Source organism: Enhydra lutris, unplaced genomic scaffold (assembly GCF_002288905.1).
Source record: "Enhydra lutris kenyoni isolate GAN:26980312 unplaced genomic scaffold, ASM228890v2 scaffoldscaffold10, whole genome shotgun sequence".
In the NCBI taxonomy this organism is placed as follows: Eukaryota; Metazoa; Chordata; class Mammalia; order Carnivora; family Mustelidae; genus Enhydra; species Enhydra lutris.
This window is the reverse complement of record NW_019154094.1, coordinates 35,560,709-35,586,401: the sequence shown is the minus strand read 5'-3', so window position 1 is coordinate 35,586,401 and position 25,693 is coordinate 35,560,709. Positions and strand designations below refer to the sequence as shown.

General features: G+C 39.6%; 1 protein-coding gene across 5 annotated transcripts in view; it reads left to right on the top strand.

Moving 5' to 3' along the window:
• Positions 1 to 2,939: 2,939 nt before the first annotated feature.
• LOC111143975 (sulfatase modifying factor 1) overlaps positions 2,940 to 25,693 on the top strand; it is a 101,687-nt gene continuing 78,933 nt past the window's right edge. For 4 of the 5 annotated variants that reach the window (XM_022498018.1, XM_022498017.1, XM_022498016.1 and 1 more), the window contains exons 1-3: positions 2,940 to 3,221; positions 20,897 to 21,070; positions 24,957 to 25,031. In XM_022498018.1, coding sequence (XP_022353726.1) covers positions 2,952 to 3,221; positions 20,897 to 21,070; positions 24,957 to 25,031 — 519 coding nt within the window. In that variant the 5' untranslated portion in view covers positions 2,940 to 2,951. The remainder of the gene's footprint in view (positions 3,222 to 20,896; positions 21,071 to 24,956; positions 25,032 to 25,693) is intronic. The other variant, XM_022498019.1, reaches the window with a different exon arrangement.

Here is a 25,693-nt window from a genome sequence, read left to right as displayed (position 1 = left end):
TTCTTTAGACAAGGATCCCACTGAAACAACGGTCATGGCTGCCATCAGGATACTGTAGATTCCTTGCATTCAGAGACCAGTAGGCAAGAAATCTCTAACCTGCCAGGGAAATTGACCCTGATTATCAGGAAAAGTGTGAGGTGTCTTCTCAAAACTGTACAATGGCACTGCCTTTCACTTAGGGTAATAGTTTACCATATCCTCCATCATCTGGTCCTCTGCTACCTTTCTGATCTCCTTTCCTTATTATCTTCCCTTTGTTCACTCTGTTGTAGCCACGGTAACTTCTTTGCTGCTTAGTAAACAGACACACTTTCCAGAAGAGGGTTTTTTCATCCAGCTTCATTAGATAAAAGGGGCAAGAAGACCCCCAGAAGTACCTCAAATGGGAGCTAGAGGGTGGGAGAGATTCTCGATAAAATGCCCTTTTTTACACAGAGTTGATTGGTGAATTGTATGTTTATCTCTAATTTCTAGCTTAAGTGCCCTCAACTAGGGATTTCTCATCAATATTTTCCACTTACTCCTTGATTGGTGACCTGTAAGAAATTATTCAACAGCTTGAGAGAGAAGGTTGATACTTCCTGGAGAAACTACAAAGTTTTTGTCTTGGATAATGATTGCTAATAATAGCAAAGGTTTTTGTTTGTTTGTTTTTGTTTTTTTTTTGGTTGGTATTATGCAATTCCAAGCACTGGGCTAAGCCTTTTACATTCTTTAACTCATTTAATCATTATAAAATCTCTAAGAAGGTGGTATTATTATCCCTATTTCACATATAAAGAAAGAGAGGGTCAGAAAGATGAAGTCATTTACCTCTATCATACCTCTTGCAAGTGGACAGCTTTAAACACAGCTCTTTCTAAGCTTAAACCTATATTATTTTCTCAACCATTTGCTTCCCTTTAAGAGAAAGAGGTCATGATTACTGCCATTAGTTCATTTGTCCATTAATTCAATAAGTGTTCACTTGAGTGTTTATTATGTGTTAGGCTTTGGTCTAATTTTGCTGATTCAGTGGTGAAAATTGGCAGAATCCTTGCCTTGATGGAGGTCATACCCTAATGGCTTAGTAGGATCACGAGTCTAAGGTGTTCAGTTCTCAGAAGGGCAACCGACACAGCATGTGCTGAGACTGAACATTTGCAGAGAAACCTATAACTGTCTTTGACCTAGACCCTGGAGTCTAAATTGTCCATAGCAAATATGTAACTGTAGTTAAAACAATGACCTTTTAGCTTCACCAACTGTGAAATGGGTATGATAATAGTAGGTTGCTTGCCAAGTGGTTAAAATCTCAAACAAGAAAATGTGTGAAAACTCTTGGAAAACTGTGAAATAGTCAACAAGGAGGAAAGGATTTTGTTATATTCATTATTTATTTATTTATTTATAAAAATATTTTATTTATTTATTTGACAGGCAGAGAGGCAGGCAGAGAGAGAGGAGGAAGCAGGCTCCCCGCTGAGCAGAGAGCCTGACTGGGGCCTCCATCCCAGGACCGTGGGATCATGACCTGAGCGGAAGGCAGAGGCTTTAACCCACTGAGCCACCCAGGTGCCCCTATATCATTATTTTAAAATTGCAAACATAAAGTAGAGAGAATAGTATAACAAACACCCAGATACCCATAAACCAGTTTCAACAATTGTCAAATCAAGGCCAATCCTGTTTCATCTCTAGCCTCCCCCACCCTCCCATCACCCACTTTTTGGAAGCAAAGACTTGACAGCATATCTTTTTATCCATATATATATATATTCCAACACATATATTTCAAAGAAAGGAATTATTATTTTTTAAAATTTTATTTATTTATTTGAGAGAGAGAGAGAGAGCAAGCGAGCGTGTGAACAGGAGCAGGAGGACGGGTTGAGGGAGAAGACGACTCCCTGCTGAGCAGGGAGCCCCATGTGGGGCTTGATTCCAGGACCCTGAGATCATGACCTGAGCAGAAGACCGTCATTTTACCGACTGAGCCACCCAGACACCGCAGGTAGGGATTCTTTTAAAAAACATTACCACCGGGTGCCGGGTTAAAAAAAAAACCAACAACAGATACTGCTATATCTCTCCTCACAGATTCTGATTGAGTACTTCATTTTTTTTTTTAAAGATTTATTTATTTGCAAGAAAGACAGAGAGGGGAAAAAAAAAAAAAAAGATAGAGAGAACGAGCAGGGGGAGGGGCAGAGGGAGAAGCGGACTTCCCATTGAGAAGGGAGACCAAAGTGGGGCTCAATCCCAGGACCCTGGGATCACGACCTGAGCCAAAGACAGAGGCTTAACCCGCTGAGCCACGGAAGCACTCCAAGTACTGGATTTCTAACATGTTCTGGATGATGCTGATGCTCGCTGGTCTGGGACTGTTTGAGGGCCACTGTTGTATCTATCCCAGCTCTACCCAGGATTTCCCTAATTGTATCCTTTGGAGAAGTCTTTCAACACGTTCATCTTCCCCTTATTTCTTGTTAAGGCAAGCTCATTTAATTGCTTACAGTACAGCATAATGGCCAAACTCAGGTTTTAAGTTAGATTCCCTGGGTTTAAATCTCGTTTTTGACATTTATTTGCTATGTGACCTTGGGCAAGTCATTTAACTGCTTGGTGAACCCAATATTACAAGGTCCTTGTGAGGCTTAATGAGATTTCAAAAATTTAAGTGTTTGCTTAGCATATTGCCTAGCATTTAGCAAATGCTCAACAAATTCGATTATCGTTTTTCAACCAAGAAATAAAAATGGGGCTCACAACCATTTGGAGGTCCTTGAGTTTTGTAGGGTTTTGTGTTTTAAAGTCAGCGAAGCAAGGTGAGGTGCTCTAAAGGAGAGGTACGTAGAAAAAATTGGAGAGAGCAACTCCAAAGCTACCTCAAAAATCATCCCAGGGTTGGGCCCTTTAAGGAGGGCGGAGCCACGTGATCTGGCGGGTCACATGGCTCCTGGGCCAACATGGCTGCGCCCTCAGTAGGGCCAGCTGGTGGGTGCTGCCTCCGGCTCGGTTTCCTCCTATTGCTGCCGTTGCTCTTGCTGCCCCGCGAGGCGGCTGGGGACGAAGAGGCCAGTACGGGCCCGGGCGCGGCTTCCCTCGCGGGCTCCTGCGGCTGTGGCACTCCCCAGCGGCGCGGGGACCATGGCGCCTCGGCGGCGGCGCACCGATACTCGCGGGAAGCGAACGCCCCCGGCCAGGTCCCGGGAGAGCGGCCGCTCGCGCCCACCAAGGTGCTGTCTTGATTCCCTGAAGGCGGGTGGAGTCCGCGGGGTTCTTGAACAGGGTGGGATGGGCAAGGCAAGCGGTTTGCAGGAAGGCAAGTAAAGATTATAACCACACCGCAAATTGGGCACATGCTGATCCGACTTGACGAAGAGTTCCTCTCCTGTCTTTGCCTCCAAAATTCGCGGGTTGTTGGGGCTCAACTTAATCCTGCACATTAGGGAATTTGGTTTGAGAACAGTTGACCCTCCTTTTCTTACCTCCAACAACTTATTTCCTCCTCGCTCCACCCTAATTTCCTCCTCACTCCACCCTCACTCCACTCCCTTCCTCCTGAGGTGTTCGGGCTTTTAATTTTAGGGCTTATAGATTCCTTAGTCTTGGGTTCCTGTCGTAACTATGAAGGAATCAGGACAGTGGGTCTCTGTGTCTTTAAAATTCTGGTATTTTAATCGATGGACTCTCCTAGTAGACTTTCTTGAGGGCAAGAACTTGTCCTATTTATTTTGGTGTCCTTAGTACTTTAGCACACAGGAAGGACCAAGTCAACTCTAGTTGCTTTATTAGTGCTATTTATCCGTGCCTTTTATAGTGCACGGATGTGTTAACTGTTAGCCTACATAAATAATAACATGAGTAATAATGATTACTCCATTCTTTCCAGGTACTTTGCATATTGGTATGGTTGTGGAAAAAATTTAGGGGGACTAGAACCAAGTTTGACTCCTAAAGTAGTGCTTCTCCTTGTATACTGAGTACATTCTTTCCTTATTTCTTTAATCCCACTTTTCTTTCCTGTGGCTTAATTCTGAACAATATTCAGGGCTTAGGTGAGAGGTATGTCCTCCAGCAGACCGTACCTGACTTCTTTCTTTTTCTTTCCCTGAAGTATTTCCATATGCCGCCACCACAGTAGCTCTTTGCTCTGACATTACAATTACCAAAGATACTTGTCTCCGGTTTCTTTCCCTAAATAGGGAGTGAGGGTGGTAGGGGTTAGGACTATAACTTTGTGTCTCTAGTATAGTGTTAGGGAATTGGTGGCTGGGCTTCTCTTTGTTTCTCCATTTTGTGTAATTTTGGCCTTTTAAATTTTTCTTGACCCTCAGAGGATGCGCTGCATTATTAGTGTTTATCTTTTGTGTGGTGGGAACCCTGGTTATTTTTGTAGTGTGTATTGACCATACATGATTTTAATTCCTTTCTACCTTTTGTGATATTGGATAATCATGTCCTTCCTTCAAAAGAAAGAAGCCCTGTGTCTTGTTTAGCTACTTGGTAACTAACAGGTGGATGTCTTTTTTTTTTTGAGAGAGAGAGCAAGAGAGCGAGCACAGGCAGACAGAGTGGCAGGCAGAGGCAGAGGGAGAAGCAGGCTCCCTGCCGAGCAAGGAGCCCGATGTGGGACTCGATCCCAGGACGCTGGGATCATGACCTGAGTTGAAGGCAGCTGCCCAACCAACTGAGCCACCCAGGTGTCCCCAGGGTGGATGTCATATTGCATTTACACATTGATCTGTATCAAATTTTTCCCTAGAACCTTTTGGCCAGTACAGAACATTCTGCATTTTAAATGCTCTAACTTTTGATTTCAGAATGAGATGTGGGTGCCAGTATCTTTTTAATTACATTTATAAGATACACATTTTTTCCATTTCTTCAGAGTGGTTTTGTGTCTAGACTAGGTATTGTATGGGTCATTTTTGACCAGTTTTTGCATTTTCTTCCTTTCTCCCTCCCTCCCTTACTTCCTTCTTTATATGTTTTTATTTTGTTCTCATTTTCACTTGAATGCACTTTCTATAATGTTTGGAGGCATCCCATGCTATTAGTAAACTAGCAATTGCTGAGAACACAGATCACAAGCCTTCAAGGACTCAACTTAATGACTGAACCCCAAGTAGCCTTGTTGTCAAGACAAAAGACTTCATAAAAGGATTTCCTTGGTTTTAAGTTTTTTGGTACATGTGTAATGACTTTGGTCTAATTCTGACACTTAGACATTTATTCTGAATTCAAGAAGTTCAATATTACAGGAGAGGTGCATGGTTGTAGTGATAGTGCTTTTTTCCTTAAATCTTTAAAAAAATTTTTTTCTTCTTTTTTTTAAGACTTAATTTTTAGAGGATTTTTAGGTTCACAACAAAATGTAGAGGAAGGTGCAGAAATCTCCCATAATACCCCTGCCCCCACACAGTGCACAGTCTCCACTGTTGTCAATATACTCCACCAGAATAGTACATTTGTTACTGTTGATGAGTCTATATTAATGCATCATAATTACCAGAGTCCATAGTTTTCCTTAAGTTTCACTCTTGGTGTACATTCTGTGAGTTTGGACAAGTGTACAATGATGTATAGCCATCATTATAATACCATATAGTATAGTATTTTCATTCCCCTAAAAGTCCTTTGTGTCCCTCTCTTCATTCCTCCCCTTGGTCCCCACTAGCGATGTCTGATCTGTTTGTTTTTTTAAGGTTATTTATTTATTTATTTGACAGAGAGACATCACACGTAGGCAGAGAGGCAGGCAGAGAGAGAGGGGGAAGCAGGCTCCCCACTGAGTAGAGAGCCCAATGCGGGACTCGATCCCAGGACCCTGAGATCATGACCCAAGCTGAAGGCAGTGGCTTAACCCAGTGAGCCACCTAGGCTTCCCTGTTTTTTTGTTTTTTGTTTTTAAAATTATTTATTTATTTATTTTGGAGAGAGAGAGACACGTGATTGCTGGAGGGGGGGCAGACTCCCAGTTCAGCATGGAGCCTGAAGCATGGCTGATCTCACAACCCTGAGATCATGACCTGAGTGGAAATCAAGAGTCAGGCGCTTAACCAACTGAGCCACCCAGGCACCCCTTCTTTCCTTGGTAATATGTACTTAAGATTCTTCCATGTCTTTTAATTGCTTACCTGCTAATTTCTTTTTAGTTCTGAATAATATCCATTGTCTGGATGTGCCACGGTTTATTTATCTACTCACCTACTGAAGGGTATCCTGCTTGTTTCTAAGTTTTGGCAGATAGGAATAAAGCTGCTGTCATCACTTGTATGTAGATTTGCTTATGGGTATTTGGATAAGTACCAGATATTTTTATAAATACCAAGGAACACAATTGCTGTGACATGGCAAGAGTATGCTCAGTTTTTTAAGAAACTGCAAAATTGTCTGTATACTGCAAAACTGTCTTCCAAAGCAGTTTTACCATTTTGCATTCCTACTAGCAATGTATGAGAGTTACTGTTGCTCCACACCATCACCAGCATTTGCTGTTGTCACTGTTCCAGATTTTGGCCATTCTAAGATGTGTAGTGGTATCTCACTGTTGTTTTAGTTTGCATTTTTTGCTTGATATACAATGAGCGTCTTTGCCATCTGTGTATCTTTGGTGAGGTATGTTAAGGTCTTTGGCCCATTTTAAATCAAACTGTTTTGGTTTCTTACTATTGAATTTCGAGAGTTCTTTGTATTGGATAACAGTCCTTTATCAGATGTCTCATCTGAAAATTTCTCTCAGTCTGACTTGTCTCCTCATTCTCTTGACATTCTCTTTTCAAGAGCAGAAATTTTTTATTTTAATTAAGCCTTGTTTAGCAATTTCTTTTGTGGATGTTGCTTTTGATGTTGTTTGTAAAAAGTCATCACCATACCCCTTGTCATCTGGGTCTCTTCCTATGTTATCTTCTAAGAGTTTTACCATTTTGCATTTTATATTTAGGTCTGATCCATTTTGAGTTAATTTTTGTGAAGGGTGGAAGGTCTGTGTCTATTATTATTATTTTTTTAAATATGTGGATATCCATTTTGTTTTGGCATCATTTGTTGAAGAGACGGTCTTTGTTCCACTCTATTGCCTTAGCACCCTTGTGTTGAAGATCAGTTGATTATATTTATGGAGGTCTTTTTCTGGGCTCTCTGCGCTGTTTCATTGATCTTTTAGTTCTTTTACCAGCACACTGTCTTGATTACTGTTAGATTTACAGTAACTCTTCAGGTTGTAGCATCAGTCCTCTAACATCGTTTTTTTCCCCTCCAGTATTGTCTTGGCCATTCTGGGTCTTTTGCCTGTTTATATATGCATAGAATCAGTTTGTTGATATCCATAAAATAACTTTCTGAGATTTGGATTGGGGTTGTATGAAATCTTTTTTTTTGTTGTTTTCTGTTTATTTAGTTTAGTATAACACATGTTTATTTGGTGTACAAATATTATAGCACTGTCCTATGTCTTGGATATAAGGAAGAGAAAAAGACAAATGCCCTACCCTCAAGACATTTGCCATCTACCTTCTGGTAGGCATATGTTCTCTCATGGTATGTGTCTCTCCCTTCCTTACTCCCTCCCTCTCTCTCCTTCCTCTGTCTCTCTCTCTCCCCCTGTCTCCCTTCCCCTCCATGCACAATCACCTATAAGGATCATTTTTCCATAGTGACGGTACTACAGGAGGAGTTGAACAAAGCACTTGGAGAGGAAAAAATGATTCATTTGTCCTGTATAAATTAGGAAGTGGTTCAAAGAAAAGGTCACATTAGAGCTAGGGCTTGAAGGAGACATTTTCAGAAGCTAGGGATAGAAGGACAGACTGAAGGACATTCCAAGAATGGGAATAGCATGGGCACAAACAAAGCATTGTACAAGTGCATGATGTGTTCTGGGAAATGTTAGTAATTTAAGGTTTCTGGGGGGTGACACTTTTCACACTTTTTAATGTAACACTTTTCAACTGTGAGTCTTTTTTTGTATTTTAATTCATTTAATGAGCACTTGGCAAGATGAGGTACACAAAGAAATAAATAGCATTGGGCTTTACCCTCAAGAATTTACAGTTTCACTGGAAAGTTACAGCAGTAAAAATTGTATGGGAAACAGTTTAGATGTTTTAAAATTTTACTCAAGTTCCTTCTAGTTTATATATATATATTTATGTATGTAATTCTCAATGGGAAAATTATCCTAGCAGTTTCTGCACAGGTTATTTTATACAAGGTAGCAAAATGTTTTGATTTCCATGGATCTTTGAAAACAGTTGCTTGAAGGGCATTTAGAATCATGGGATGATTAAATTGTATGTACCATCTCTGTATGTATGGGTAATTTCAGTCCTGAGTTCCTATCTGAGAATGTTTCAGATTAGGTAATGCTTACCCAAGTGTCAAGGCACGACCGAATTGAATGCCATCTCTTCCATGAAACCTTTCCTCGAAGAAGTGCTTTTCCTTGCTTCTAAATTCCCACAACATTTTATTGTTGTCTGAGGGCAACTTGCATGTTTTCTTTCCTGTTATATGTGTAGTTGTTTGATATTCTACATGGGAAGCATTTTTAGACTTTTAAAAATCTTATAAATCTCTGTATCCATCCCCTCCCCACACTTGCCCAGTGTCTTAACACATTTTAGACATTCTGTAACAATTTCTTGAATGATCTGTTACCTTTTTTTGGTGGATACAATATGAGAAACTGCTGTGGGAACAAAGAATATCAGGTACTTTCTAAAGAAACCTTTGTAAAATTCTTTTGCTGTATCTCATCCTCCTAAGAATCTAGTAAAAGATATTATTCCCCACTTTACAGGTAAGGCAGCCGAGGCTTAATAGAATCATAAATCCTAGGGCTTGAAGGAACTTTAATGCTATTCCATCTACAATTAGCATCTGTCTCTGCAGGCCGTAGAATAGGAGAATGGTGTAGATGGATAAGCCTTGTGCAGACAGCCAAGGCAGCAGGTTATGGGCAGATCCAAAGAAGATGATTCTCTTGTTCACCCCACTGTCTTCTGAGCCTTTGATGTATTATCTTAGATTTAAGAGAGAAAAGAAGGAAAAGGGAGAAGAGCTACACAAAAGTATTTGTATAAGCTTATTTCATTTTTGTATATAAGACAAAACCATCACAGTAGTGAGTGAAAGAAAACACAAAACTGGCTTAAGCAGAAAAAAAGTAGGAGAGGGGACATTTATGGGCTCTCAGAGTGGGGAAGTTCGAGAGTAGATACAGCCCCAAATACCACATTCCAGGGCCTTGGACAGGTCTTCCTTTTTGTCTGTCTCCTGGCTTTTCCTTTCTCTATGTTTGCTCCATTTTCAGGCAGTGTCTCTTTTTACCGAGGAAGTAGCTGAAGAGAGAGTATTCCTTTTCTCCAGCTCCAGCCAGAGGTTTAAGATTGACTTTGACTGGGTCATGGGCCTATCCCTAATAACATCTCTTTGGTCAAAAGAATGCCACAGTTGGCCATGCCTGAGTCACGGGAGGTGGAGTAGAGTCACCAGCTCTACCTGAGCCATGTAGAGAGTTGAACACGTGGTTTTCAAAGGGGTGTCAGTTCTGACAAGAACAGGAAGGAGGGTGGGCTGGGTGGGCACCAGTAATAGATGCCAACTGTACCTGCCTGGAGTGTGTAGCCCAAATATCTACCTATCTATTTTTTTTAAAGATTTATTCATTTATTGGGGGGGGGGGGGGGGAGCACTCTGTGTTGGGGGGAGGAGCAGCAGAAGGAAAGAGAATCCCAAGCAGACTCCCTGCTGATCCCATGACCCATGAGATCATGACCCGAGGTGAACTCGCAAGTTGGACGCTTAACCCACTGAACCACCCAGGTGCCCCCCAAATACGGTTCTAATGGCAATAGAGTTACCTTGACTTATGTGTTTTTGACTTGAGTGGCAATGGCACAGACTGGTGTAGCAAAGGGGGTTTTAACTTTCAAGAAGGAATGGATTGTTTGACTCTGGAACTTCAGTAAAGACTTGATTCAAGTTGTTCTTTTTATTTGGTTCAGAGTCCTGTAGGTGAAACAGCTGATACTCTGGGTTTCACTAGGACAACATTTTACATTTGCAGGACAGAAAACTTTATTTCATTCATGTAAATTGGAAATTATGATCAACTCAGAACAATGCAAGGTATTTTTTTTTATTTATTTTCAGCGTAACAGTATTCATTGTTTTTGCACCACACCCAGTGCTCCATGCAATCCGTGCCCTCTCTAATACCCACCACCTGGTTCCCCCAATATCCCACCCCCCACCCCTACAAAACCCTCAGATTGTTTTTCAGAGTCCATAGTCTCTCATGGTTCAACTCCCCTTCCAATTTCCCTCAACTCCCTTCTCCTCTCTAACTCCCCTTGTCCTCCATGCTATTTGTTATGCTCCACAAATAAGTGAAACCATATGATAATTGACTCTCTCTGCTTGACTTATTTCACTCAGCATAAACTCTTCCAGTCCCGTCCATGTTGCTACAAAAGTTGGGTATTCATCCTTTCTGATGGAGGCATAATATTCCATAGTGTATATGGACCACATCTTCCTTATCCATTCGTCCGTTGAAGGGCATCTTGGTTCTTCCCGCAGTTTGGCGACTGTGGCCATTGCTAATGCAAGGTATTTTTATCTATAGCCTCCAGAATGGAAACTTGGCTTATTCAGTGTTGGTTATCTCTGACGGGTAAGGAAAGAAGAAGAAGAAGGGAAAAAAACGTAGGCCCGGAGTTCACAGTGGAAGTTGTGATTGTATTAGCATTGCTGGTACTCACCTTGAGGGAGAAGAGGATGAAAAAAATGAGGCGATTGTAAAACTTCATTAGGCACAATGGGCACAGTTTCCTGTGTGTCTTCTCTTTATGCCAAGGGCTGAACACCTGTTCTCAGAGTAGGACCTACTTGTCTGCTGCTGGCAAGCTTTTTTTAGCTTTAAGTCCTTTATGAAACCTTGGATTAGATCATTTTCATAATCATGTTAAAACTATACTTGAAGCTTTTGTCTGAAGTCTTCTATGTTTCTGCTTCTCTGCAGAGCTGCTTAAAATTCTGACTTCTAAGGACTGAGGAACCCTGTGTCTCAGACATTTGGAGGATAATCAGAATAATGTGTGAACCTTATTTTTTGTTTTGTTTTGTTTTCGTCATCTTGGGATTATTCTTGGGAACTGGCTCTTTATTTTGAAAGCTGGTAAATAAGGGGAAGGAGTCAAGAATTTATCTTGCCTTTCCCATGAATATACCACTGAGTAGCTAAATAACTGAGTAGGAGAAGTTTCTCTATAGAAGCATTTCAGCAATAAATGAAGATGTGATAGAATTGGAATATCGTTTTGCAACCCATGATGAATTGAACTTCGATGGCTGCTAGCATCAGAAAAGAAAGTAACCCATACTTTCCGTGCTTCTTGATGAGGAAGACAAGCCCATCTACAGAAGAGCCTTACTCCCCCCAAACCAAACCTGAATCTGATAAAGCCTCCAGATTCAGCTATCAATTTTTAGGAGGTACAGAGGACAGGGGATAATGATAAGTAAACTACATTATAAAGTTGCAGTTAACAAAAATCTTGACTGTGGGATTCTCTCTTGGACAAATGACCCAGTTTCTTCAACAAATAAATTACAAGGGAAAAGAGAGGTAATGGGGGAACCTATAGATTTAGATTCTTAAATGCCATATTTTACAAAAAAAGAAAAACCATAACAACTATAATGACATTGGGAGAAGGAAAGGAAATGTGAGTTGGGGGAAACTGGAAGCGGAGATGAAGCATGAGAGACTGTGGACTCTGAGAAACAAACAGGGTTTTGAGGGGAGGGGATGGGGGATTAGGTGAGCCCGGTGGTAGGTATTATGGAGGGCACGTATTGCATGGAGCACTGGGTGTGGTGCATAAACAATGAATATTGGAACACTGAAAGAATAAAATAAACTATAATGTTTAGGGATACATAGTTAAATAAAAGTGCAAATAAAATAAGGTAACTATATAAAAGTCAGGATAGTACAGTATGGTGACTGTAGTTAATAATATTATATTATGTATTTGAAAGTTGCTAAAAGAGACCTTAAAAGTTCTTATCACAGCATTGGGGAGGGTATGTGTGGTGGTGAGCGCTTTGTATTGTGTAAGACTGATGAATCATGGACCTGTACCCCTGAAACAAATAATACGATTTAAGTTAATAATAAAAAAAGTTCTTATCACAAGAAAACAGTTTAACTGTGGTAGTGAATGTTGACTAGGCTTGTGTTGATCGTTTCATAATATATATAGATATTTAATTATGTTGTATACCTGGAACTAATATAATGTCTTATAATCAATTATATCTTAAAAATAAGTTAGAAGTTGGGACAGTGGTTTTTCTCTGTGGTGAGGGGGAGGATTTGTGTTCAAGATGGGCATAGGAAGAGCTTTTGGAGTGACTAGCAAGATATTTTCATGGAGGGGGGGTTATAAGGATCTTTAGCTTACCGTTTATTAAGCAATATATTTAACACTTTTTAAAATATTTGTTATAACTAAAAAAGATTTTAGGTTTTAGATGGTGTAGTAAAGTTGTTTCCATTCTCCTCCTAAAACAAGAACAATAACAAAAACAGCCTTATGCTCTGAATTGTCCAAGCAGTGATCTGTAAGATGCACTAAAAACATCACTAGAATAAATTTGAAATATTGTACTGGTTAACTCGGGTCTCCACCTGATTCCTTATAGAACTGACATAAAGTACATGGTATTTTTTAGAGAAATAAAAAGCCATGCCTTTCTGGATCTGACCAGTCTTTTAAAAAAATATCTTTTATTAAAAAAAATTTCTTTTTAATATATAATTGACCAGTTTTTAAAAAATTTTTTTAAGACTTTATTTATTTCTTTGACACAGAGAGAGGGGAAGTGGCAGGTAGGGGAGAAGCAGGCTCCCTGCTGAGCAAGGAGCCAGATGTGGGACTCAATCCCAGAACTCTGGGATCATGACCTGAACCAAAGGCAGCCGCTTAACCAAGTCACCCAGGTGCTCTACCACTTTTTTTTTTTAACCTCTTCCTCTCCCCCACCCCTGCCTGAGGCAACCACTAATCTATTCTTTGTATCTATGAGCTTGGTTTTTGTTTGTTTAGAATCCACATAGAACACAGATCTATGTTGTTTGTCTTTCTCTGACTTATTTTACTTAGCATAATGCCTTCAAAGTCCATCCATGTTGTAAATGGCAAGACTTCATTCTTTTTTATGATTGAATGACATATCTATGATGCATATGATTTAAAAGGACAAAAATTATACACACATACATACATACTTACATACATACCGCAATTAAAAAAAATATTTATTAGAGGGAGAGAGCATGGGGTGGGGAGGGGCAGAGGGAAAGGGAGAAGCAGACTCCCTGCTGTTCAGGGAGCCCAACACAGGGCTATATCCCAGTGCCCCAGGCTCATGACCTGAGCTGAAGGCAGACACTTAACCAACTGAGCCACCCAGGCATCCCCACACCACAATTTGTTCATCCATTCATGGACACTTAGGATGTTTTCATGGCTTGGCTGTTGTCAATAGTGCTACATTGAACATTGAGGTGCTAGTGTAAGACTAGTGTTTTGTGGGGCACCTGGGTGGCTCAGTGGGTTAAGCCTCTGCCTTCGGCTCAGGTCATGATCTGAGGGTCCTCGGATCGAGCCCCACATCGGGCTCTCTGCTCAACAGGAAGCCTGCTTCCCCCCCTGTCTCTCTGGTGCCTCTCTGCTTACTTGTAATCTCTCTGTTAAATTAAAAAAAAAAAAAACTTAAAAAAAAAAGACTAGTGTTTTTGTACTAATGTACTAGTGTTTTGTACTAGTGTTTTAGTTATCTTTGGGTAAGTACCCAGAAGTGAAATTGCTGAATTATGTGGTAGTTTTTTAAATAATATTTTTTAACTTTTTGAGGAGCCTCCATACTGTATTCCATTGTGGTTGCACTAATTTACATTTCCACTAACAGTACACTTGGGTTTCTCTTAACCACATTCTTGCCAACACTTGTTACTTCTTGTTTTATTGATAGTAGCCACTGTAACAGATTTGGGGCATATTGATAATAACCATTCTGACAGGTGTGAGGTGCTATCTCATTGTGGTTTTGATTTGCATTTCTGTGAATATTAACTTTTAATATTATTAACTTTTAATTTGCATATTGTGAATATTAACTCCTCATCAGAGACATGATTTGCAAAAAATGTCTACCATTCCTTAGGTTGCCTTTTTATTTTGATGATAGTTTCCTTTGCTGTATAGAAGATTTTTAGTTTGGTATAACCCCATTTGCTCATTTTTTATTTTGTTACTTTTGGTGTTGGGTTCAAAATATCATCACCAGCGCCTGTGTTAAGGAGCTTACTGCTTATGAGATTTTATGATTTCAGGTCTTATGTTCAAGTCTTTAATCCATTTTTTAAAAATTTCTTTTCAGCGTAACAGAATTCATTGTTCTTGCACCACACCCAGTGCTCCATGCAATACTGCCCTCCTCAATACCCACCACCTGGCTCCCCCAACCTCCCACTGCCCGCCCCTTCAAAACCCTCAGATTGTCTTTAATCCATTTTGAGTTAATTTTTGTGTATGGTGTAAGATAGTGGTTTAGTTTCATCCTTTTGAATGTGGCTGTCCAGTTTTCCAACACTATTTGTTGAAGAGACTGTTCTTTCCATTTGATATTCTTGGCCTTTCTGTTGCAAACTTAGTGACCATGTGTGCATGGATTTATTTCTGGGCCCACTATTCTGTTTCATTGTTTGTTTTTATGCCAGTGCCATACTGTTTACATTGCTGTGGCTTTGTAATATTATTTGAAATCAGGGAGCATAATGTCTATAGGCTTGTTTTTCTCAGGATGGCTTTGGCTGTTCAGGGTCTTTTTGGTTCCATACAAATTTTAGGGCTGTTTCTTCTATTTCTGTGAAAAATGCCAGTGGAATTTTGATAGGAATTGCATCGGATCATAAGGATGCTTTAAAAATATTAATTCTTCCAATCTATGAGCATGACATATCTTGCCAGTGATTTGTGTTGTCTTCAGTTTCTTTCCTTAATGTCGTGTTTTACGTATACAGGTCTTTCACCTCCTTGGTTAAATTTATTGCTAGATATTTTATTATTTTTGATGGAATCATAAATGAGATTGTTTTAATTTGTATTTCTGATAGTTGGTTATTAATGTATAGAAATGTAACAGGCTTTTTTTTGGTATTGATTAGTTTAACAGTTTTTTGGTGGGGTCTTTGTGGTTTTCTATATACGTCATCTGCACACGGTGACATTTTTACTTCTTCCTTTACAATTTGGATGTCTTCTATTTTTTTTTCTCATCTAATTACTCTGGATAATGCATCCGGTATTAAATTGAATAAAAGTGGCAAAAATGGGGATCCTTGTCTTATTACTGATCTCAAAGGAAAAGCTTTTAGCTTTTTACCATCGAGTATGATGTTAGCTGTAGACTTGACATATATGGCCTTTATTATGTTGAGGTACATTCTGTCTCTACCCAGTTTATTGAGAGTTTTTATCATAAGTGGATGTTGAGTTTTGTCAGATGCTTTTTGGTATCTATTGAGGGGATCGTATGGTTTTTATCATACATTTTGTTAATGTCGTGTATCACATTGGCTGATTTGTGGGTACTGAACCAGACTTTCATCCCAGGAATAAATCCCACCTGATCATGGTATGTAATCCTTTAATGTATTGTTGAATTCAGTTTGCTATTATTTTTTGTGTCTATGTTCATCACAGGTATTGGCCTATACTTTCTTATTCTTGCAGCATCCTGTCTGCTTTCAGTGTTAGGATAATGCTGGCCTTATAAAATGAGTTTGGAAGCACTCCCTCCTCTTCAGTTTTTTGGAAGTGTTTGAGAAGAATTGGTTATAATCCTTCTTTGAATGTTTGGTAGAATTCACCAATGAAAGGCTTCTGGTTCTGGATTTTTGATTTTTTGGGAAGTATTTGATTACCAATTCCATTTCCTTAGTAGTAATCAGTCTGTTCAGAGTTTCTGTTTCTTCATGATTCAGTCTGGTAGGTTGTATGTTGCTAGAAATTTTTCTGTTTCTTTTAGGTTGTCTATAGGCTTGGTTGGCAAAACATGCCGATTTTTTGGCATATAATTATTCATCATGGTTTCTTTCTTTCTTTTTTTTTTTTTAAGATTTTATTTATTTATTTGACAGAGAGATCACAAGTAGGCAGAGAGGCAGGCAAAGAGAGAGGGGGAAGCAGGCTCCCCGCCAAGCAGAGAGCCCGATGCGGGGCTTGATCCCAGGACCCTGAGATCAGGACCTGAGCCGAAGGCAAAGGCCCAACCCTCTGAGCCACCCAGGCTCCCCTCATCATGGTTTCTTATGATCTTTTTATTTAAATGGCATCACTTCTAAAATCTCTTCTTTCATTTCTGATTTTGTTTATTTGACTACCTTCTCTTTTTTCTTGGTAAGACTTAGCTAAAGATTTATCATTTTTATCTTTTCAGAGAACCAGTTTCTTTTTTTTTTTCTTTTTTTTTTTTAAGATTTTATTTATTTATTTGTCAGAGAGAGAGAGAGAGAGAGCGAGCACAGGCAGACAGAGTGGCAGGCAGAGGCAGAGGGAGAAGCAGGCTCCCCACAGAACAAGGAGCCCGATGTGGGACTCGATCCCAGGACGCTGGGATCATGACCTGAGCCGAAGGCAGCGGCTTAACCAACTGAGCCACCCAGGCGTCCCCAGAGAACCAGTTTCTTAAGATAGGGGTTTAATGCTCTGAATTTCTCTTAGAATTTCTTTGCTGCATCCCATAAATTTTGATTTATTTCCATTTTTGTTTGTCTCATTGTATTAAATTTTTTTTAATTTCTTTGATTTCTTGATTGGTTGGTGGCAAGTTGTTTAATTTTCCTCTATCTGTGAATTTTCCTGTTTTCTTTGTGGAATTGACTTCTAGTTTCATATCATTTGTGCTTGGAAAAGATGCTTGATATGATTTCAGTCCTCTTAAATTTGTTAAGACATGTTTTGTGGTCTAACATGTGATCTGTCCTGGAGACTGTTCCGTGTGCACTTGAGAAGAATATGTATTTCTTTTGCTTTTGGTTGGGTTCATCTGGTCTAACATGTTTAAGGTTGCTCTTTCCTTGTTGATTTTCTGTCTGGGTGATCTATCCATTGATGTAAATGGGATATGAAGTCCCCAGTTATTATTGTGCTGCTGTCTGCTTTTTCCTCTAGGTCTGTTAATATTGGTTTATTTATTTACGTGCTCCTATATTGGCTACATAAATTTTTCCAAATGTTAAATCCTTTTGTTGGGTTGGTCCCTTTATCATTATGTAGTTCTCCTTGTGTTTTATTGTTGTCTCTATTTAATTTTTTAGATTTAAAAAAATTTTTTTAAAGATTTTATTTATTTGTTTGACAGACAGAGATCAGAAGTAGGCAGAGAGGCAGGCAGAGAGAGAGAAGCAGGCTCCCCACTGAGCAGAGAGCCCGACGTGGTTCTCCATCCCAGGACCTTGAGATCATGACCTGAGCCAAAGGCAGAGGTTTAACCCTCTGAGCCACCCAGGCGCCCTTGTAGTCTCTATTTTAAAGTTGGTTTTGTCTGATATAAGTATAGCTACTCCAGCTTCCTATTGGTTTCCATTTTCATGGAGTATCTTTCTCCTTCCCTTCACTTTCAGTCTCTGTGTGTCCTTATATTTCAGGTTAGCGTCTTGTAGACTGCATAGAGATGGGTCTTGTTTTTAATTTATTCAGCCACTCTATGTTTTTTGATTGGGGAACTCAGTCCATTTACATTTCAAATAATTATTGATAGATATGTACTTACTGCCATTTTGTTCACAATTTTCTGGCATTTTTGGTTATGTCTTTCTGTTCATCTTTTGTTCTCTTGCTCTCCTTCTTTGTGATTTGATGGCTTTTTTTAGTGGTATGCTTACATTCCTTTTCCTTTATCCTTTGTATATTTACTATAGGTTTTCCCTTTGTGATTACCATGAGGTTTACACGTAACATCTTATATCTATAATGGCCCACTTTTATGTAGATAATTTAGGTTTGGTTGCATTCTAAGGCTTAATATTTTTACTCCCTGCTGCCATGTTTCATGTTTTTGATATTTCTTTATATATCTTTTCATCTAACTTATCCCTTAACTAATTCTTGTAATGAGTTGTTTTCACTACTTTTGTCTTTGAACCTTCATACTAGCTTTTATAAGTGTTTAATCTACTATATTTACTCTATTTTTATAAATGTCATAAATTTCCTTTTCTTGTGGCTGTTTAATTTTCTGTTGTATGGATAGCCCACAATTTATTTAACCTTTCCACTACTGATGGGCATTTAGTTTATTGCCAGTCTTTTTCTGTTAAAAACAGAGCTGTAATAAGTTACATTGGATACCAAGGGCTGACATTTTAGAAGGTTCTGTAGGTACTTAAATATTTGTTGAATGAATGACTGAATAGAAGATAAATGGCTTACAGAGGAGCAAGGAGGGATGTGAAAGGATGAGACTGGAGACAGGGTGACTGGTTGTGAGGCCCTCGCAGGTTTCTGGGAATAGAAGGAGGGGAGAGATCCAGTAAGATGGAGTGACCTCTGTAATGCTGGGATTAGGGAACAGGAGTAGTCAAGCATGATTTCTTAGAGTAATAGTAATACATTGAACAAATAATAAGACATTTATTACCCATATGTCATAGAAAAAGAGCTCCATTTTCATTGGGAAATCTATGCACAGAATTAAAGACAGCCACTAGTAACGGAAGTCAATGGAAATAGTAGGAATCAGTGATTGTTGATTGTTACTTTCTGTTTCTTTTAATCTTGTTTTTCTAGGTCTTCTGCTGTTATTGCTAAGTCACATTCTTTCTTTTTATTCCAACAAGTTATCTCTCTTTGGCTTCCTTTTTTTTCCTTCCTCAATTTGAACCCTTATTTTATAGATTAGAGGCTTCACAGTTCTTATACTGCTGGGAGGTCGATGAATTGATTTTTCACTCAGCTGATTAGGAAGTAAGATACTGTGTCTGCAGATAGTATGATTGTGTTCTTTTAAAAAAAATTAAGATAGAATGACATAACATAAAATTCACTCTTATAACTTGAACAATTCAGTGTTTCCCAGCTCATTCACAAGGTTTCACAACCATCATCAGTAATTCTAGAACATTCCATCACCCGCCCCCAAAACCCTATATCCATTAGCAGTCATTCCCCATTTTTTTTCCCCTCAACCCCTGGCAACCACTAATCTACTTTATGTCTCCTTGGATTAATCTGTTCTGGGCATTTCATATGAATGGACTCATACAATATGTGGCCTTTTATGAGTAGATTATTTCACTTAGCATAATGTTTTCAAAGTTCATCCATATCGTAATATGTATTGGTATTTCATTCCTTTTTATGGCTGAATAATATTTCATTTAGTGGATATACCACATTTTGTTTATCTGTCATTTAATGGACTTTTGAGTTTCCACTTTTTGACTCTTCTGAATATTACTGCTATGAACATTTGAAGAAGTTTTTTTCATGGATGTTTGTTTTCATTTATCTTGAATATATATCTAGGAGTAAAATTGTATCATATGGTGACTCTTTATTTAGATTTTTGAAGAACCAAGAGACTGTTTTCTAAAGCAGCTGCATTGTTTTACATTCTTACCAGCAATGTATGAAGGTTCCAATCCCTTGTCAACACTTGTTATTGTCTAGGTTTTGGGTTATAGCCATGCTAGTGGGCATGAAGTAGAATCTCTTTTTAGTTTTTACTTACATTTCCCTAACGAGTCATGATGTTGAGCATAGGCCTACATTTCTTAACTGAATATTTTTGGTGCAATCCTAGGCACTATGCTTAGTGCTGGAAATACAGACGTGAACAAGGCAATCCAATGGTCTCTTAGAGTTTAGGGTTTATGTGAGACAGTATATAGGAGCAAAGTAATTGCAGTTAGAGTTTTAATAAGGAATCAGTTAAGGACAAGGACATAATAAGGACAAGACATGGTCCCTTATTAAACTTTTTAGATATTCTATTTTAGTGATTTAAGTATTTTCTGTTTCACTGGAGATGCACATTCACTCAGTGGTTTTTAGGAATATTACATATGGCATTTTTGCATTTGATTTTAAAAGTAATTCAATGAGAAATTACAAGAAATGAGATCATATTAAAGGAAAAACATACTCAAATGTATAAAGAAGTGGAATTTCTCCTTGTCTTTGTACTCCAGCCATCAGCAGCTTGGTGACTATTGTTCCAGACCTGTTTCCATGGCATGTATCAAGTAGAGTTTGGACTAAAGAACTACTTGCCAAGAGGATTTTCATTTCTTTTTTTTTTTTTTTAAGATTTTATTTATTTATTTAGTAGAGAGCAGGAGTGAGAGCAAGAGAGAGCATAAGCAAGGGAAGCAACAGGGGGAGAGGGAGAAGCAGGCTCCTCACTGTGCAGGGAGCCTAATATGGAGCTTGATCCCAGGAGCCCGAGATCTTGACCTGAGCCAAAGGCAGATGCTTAACAGATTGAGCCACCCAGGAGCGAGCCCGCCCTTCCTTCTTTCCTTCCTTCCTTCCTTTTTAATATTTATTTATCTCTACACACGATGTGGGTCTCGAACTTGTGACCTATAGATCAAGAGTCACATGCTCTTCCAACTGAGCCAGCCAGGCATAGCAAGAATTCTCATTTCTTTTTGAGACTAATCCTTCCCTTTCATAGGCGTGTGGAGTGATTTTACTGATTGTGCAGTGATTTCTGTGGTGGGTATGTAATAACTTTTGGGTGCTTACTGTGTGCTAGGCACTCTGCCATTTAAACACGTCCACTTTGGCTGTGACGGCATGACTCTCCGTCTTCCCTTTCACTGCAGATGGTCCTTATCCCTGCCGGAGTGTTTACAATGGGCACAGATGATCCTCAGATAAAGCAAGATGGGGAAGCACCTGCCAGGAGAGTTGCTATCGATGCCTTTTACATGGATGCCTATGAAGTCAGTAATGCTGAATTTGAGAAGTTTGTGAACTCAACTGGCTATTTGACAGAGGTAATAGGGTTGGGATGGGAAGGAAGAACTTGTTCTTTTCTAATGTTGATTAACCATTTTTTTTTTTTATGTGCCCAATACTGTGCTCTGCAGCTTATATATATTTCATCCAGTTCTCATAGCAGCCCCAGGAGGCCAGTTATTTTTCAGGTAGCAAACTGAGGATTAGAAAAGATATTTGCCCTGAGTTGCCCAGCTGGTTAGTGGTGGAGCTGGGATTCAAGCCTGGCTAGTGAAAATTTTCTAACCATTATGCTGTAATATCAATGCTTTAATATACCAGAGAGTGCCACTGCCTTTTTAGGCTTTTTGACATAGAGGGTAGGATCTAAAGTAAGGCCACTTTTCCTTCTCCAAAAATTGCACTTTGGTTGTTCAAGAAGCATTACATATTTCATTAAACAATAGATGGAGAAGTATAGCTTTTCAGTTTTGTGGTTTTTTCTTTTATTCTTTTGTTTTAGAGAGAGAGAGAGTGAGAGAGAGAATGAACCTGTGGTTGGTGGGGGTTGAGAGGGAGAGGGAGCGAGAGAATCTTAAGCAGGTTCCACACCCAGTGCGAGCCTGATGTGGGACTCGATCTCATGACTCTGAGATTATGACCTGAGCTGAAATCAAGATTCAGATACCCAACTGACTCAGCTACCCAGGCACTCCTGTGGTTTTATTTTAATGCCTGACAACTCATAAGCTCTCCTGTAGCAATTCCAAGTTATTCTCCCATCACTGAATCCCAAAGCAAGGTTCTGCAAGTGGATGTTTCTTCCTCTTCTTCTTCTTTCTTCCTTCCTTCCTTCCTTCCTTCCTTCCTTCCTTCCTTCCTTCCTTTCTTCTTCTTCTTCTTCTTCTTCTTCTTCTTCTTCTTCTTCTTCTTTTGGATGTTTCTTCTAAAAGGGAGTAAGAAGAAGGGGGCTTTTTAGTTTATGAAACTTTCTCTAAGTGTCTAAAATATACTGTTTTGGGGGTGCCTGGGTGGCTCAGTCATTGAGCATCTGCCTTTGGCTTGGGTCATGATCCTGGGGTCCTGGGATCAAGCCCCGCATTGGGCTCCCTGCTCAGCTGGAGGCCTACTTTTCCCTCTCCCACTCCCCCTGCTTGTGTTCCTTCTCTCGCTGTATCTCTCTCTGTCAAATAAATAAAATCTTTAAAAAATAAAATAAGAGGGGCGCCTGGGTGGCTCAGTGGGTTAAAGCCTCTGCCTTCGGCTCAGGTCATGATCCTAGGGTCCTGGGATCGAGCCCCGCATCGGGCTCTCTGCTTAGCGGGGAGCCTGCTTCCCTTCCTCTGTCTGTGCCTGCCTCTGCCTGCTTGTGATCTCTGTCTGTCAAATAAAATCTTTAAAATAAAATAAAATAGAATAAGATAAAATATACGGTTTTGTAGGCTTGCCATTTTCTCTCACCAAAGGACTTTACCTTTGCCTTCAGATTGTGGAATCCTTGTTTTATTTCCCCCGACCCAGCCCGCAGAACAACATTTTTTTCTTTTAAATAAAAAAGTAATTGCTGAAAGCAAAAAAGTGTTCAAATTTGGTTTTGCAGCATAACATTTCTTCGGAATTTCCTAAAATATACAAGGCAGTTTTCTCTTTTGTACCTGTTTATAGTAAGCAGAAGACCCTCTTCTTTTTGTTTCATAAGGATCCTTCTAGATCAGTCTCCTAGGTAGTCTACTTAAGTGAGAAGACAAGCTCCCCTCAGACTTGGGTTCTTCATAAAGAAGACAGAATAAACAGAATTTAGGCCATTCAGGAATGTGGATGGGGAAGAGCGACGTCTGGCTTTTTACTACCCTTTCACTCAAGTATAGCATTTCTTTCAATTATGAGGCAGATGACAGTAAAAATAACAGTATCTATAACTTTGTCACCAGTAGAAATCACAAACATTTTTTGTCATGTTATTGTTATTATAGGTATCTTGAAATATTGTTTGCATTCATCCTTCCTTTAGAAATGATAATTTTGAGACCTTCCACTAGATCTTATTTAATATATTAATAAAGAGCATGTATATATTGCTATACTATAAATTTATTACTATTTTGAGATAACTGGTTTTCTTCATAAAAGAAATCATTTATTTATGTATTTAAACATTTAAACATTTCACTCTGAGAAGGAGGCCCCTAAGCTTCACCATACTGCCAGGAGGGTTCAGGGTACAAAAAGTGTTAAGAACTCCTACTTTGGATAAATGTTTCATATTTTTAGTATACTTCACAGTTTTTTTCTGTCTCTCCAACTTTATTTTATATCATATTCCACTTACCATGTTCAAGCCCAGCTGGTCTTGTTTCGATTCCTTGAAAACTCAGCGTTCTTTTCCAGCTTGAGGTCTCCACTCTTCTCCCTGCCCTGCTTAGAATTTCCTTCTCCCCATGCGCATCTCCCTTTTACTATGGCTGATTCCTTCTCATTTTGAGTCATTGCAGCTGAATGGCCCCTTCTCAAGGAGACCTCTTCTCCCTACTCTATTGAAAAGAGGCTTTTCTTGATACTCTTTACCTTACAAGATCAAGTAAAGTTATAAGTATTTTCTTCCATCCTTTCTTTGACTTGAGTTTTGTCTGTGCCCCCACATGTAAGTGCTATTAAGACAGGGACTGTACTTACCTAATACTGACATTGTATCTCCGTCATTTAGTTCATACTCAGGCACAGAACAAGGATGGCTGCCCAAACAGAGCAACATGTTTGGAACTTGTTCATTGGATGAAGGGATGGTTTGGGTGCTTAGGTACTTTCCCACAACGGAAAGAGGAGGAAGAGCAGGGGTGAAGAAAAGATGATACACTCTGATCAGGGAAAGGAGTTCGAGGTGTTTGTAAGGCCTGAACTACAGGAATCCAGTAAGCAGTTAATATCATCTAGTGAGGACAGGACTGGCCTGGATGGAGGTGGAGATGGGACGGTCATTTGAAGTGCATGCTGCTGGTCATTATAGCAGTGAGATTGAAGGAGATTGTCTGTCAGTAGGTCGGTGTATCTCCAAGTGTGATCTCTTGGACCACCAGTTACCAGTTGAGCTGTTGACATGTGCAGGTTCCTTGGCCTCACCAGAAATTCTGAGGTTGAGGAGCAGTAACGTGTAGTTTGGTAAGCTGGCCAGGTGATCGCCGCTGCACAAAGCCCGGGAGCCACTGGTGAAGAGAAAGAAGAAGCAAGGCAGAGCACTAGGGAGCAACAGTATTCTAGGGGCTAGAAGAAGAGCCCTGTATTTCAGGAGATGAGTAAGAGGTCAGAAAGAGGAGGGAAACTAGAAGAATAGAATCATGGAGACGAAGGGGTTAATATAGGCCTTTGCAGTATGAGGTTTATGCAGATAAAACAGGTAGATGAGGACTCGAGGCAGTAATGTTAAATGAAAATAATAAAAATACACATTTCCATCTGATGCTTCAATTGGCCACTTGAGATTTATAAACACAGTTGACCCCTTAGGGGAGCCAGAGTCTATCAGAATATCAGCCAACAATGTCATTCAATTCTTTTAGCTAGATTGCAGGAGCAGAGCAAAGGACAAAGGTTGGTTATGTAAAGTGACCTGTAAAGAATACTGTTATTTTCCAAGTCATTTGAAATACTTGCGGAGATGTGTTTCCATCAACAGGAGCAATCACATTCTCAAAAGCTAATCTCTTCCAGTCTGCATTCTTATCAGCTAAATGAGCCTGAAAAGACCATGATCTCTGTAAGTGATTGATATTAACCTGTTTTAATAGGAAGCCAGATGCTTTTAAGTCATTTCCGAATCCTCTGGGAAGTCACAAGAATAACTAAAGTTCATTTGGACTAGAAGAATCACTTTTACGCACAGAGAAAACTGTCCATGTGAAACACGTTGTTACAACCATTCTGGATTTTTATTTCCTTCTTTCCTTTCAGGCCGAGAAGTTTGGTGACTCCTTTGTCTTTGAAGGCATGTTGAGTGAGCAAGTGAAGACTGATATCCAGCAGGCAGTAAGTAATGTCCAACCAGGCTCTCATATTTCTCTGCTGTTTGTTGGAAAGGGGTTGGGTTAAAAGTCCAAGCTATAAGGGCCACGACTCCTCAACCCGCCAGCCCCTCACCAGTCCTGCTCTAGATGGGCCCACAAGAGCAGGCCTGTGGGTCAGGGCCCCATGCCTTGAGGAAAATGACACAAGTCCAGGATGGTAGCTGAAAGTGTCAGATCTGACTTGAGTTTCTGTCTTCTGTACCTGAGTGATACATTTTGTTGCTACGGAGGGCTTAGCTGAGCTCTGGACATTTCTGGGTTTCTTCACTTGTAGTCATTTCTAGAATGGAGGGTTAAATGTGAATTTTCTTTAACTTCTGTAAGTCTTGATCTCATCAGGCGCTAGTGTGGAGAGTTTCCTATTTAAACTTATTCATGAATTCCTACAGTTGGAGAAGCATTCATGAAAGGGACCTTTGCTCTGGATATTCATAGGAAGTTGAGCCTGGGAACTGGACTGACTACCCAGGGTGTACCTGCTTTCACAGAGATGATCCAGGGAATGTGAATTAGGTGTGATTTTCTCAGGAGTCATGGAAACAGTGGACTGAGCTTCCATAAGCACCTGTGTGGTGAGCGGAACTTTGGATTTCCGAATGTTCAAGAATTTGTTTACATACAAGT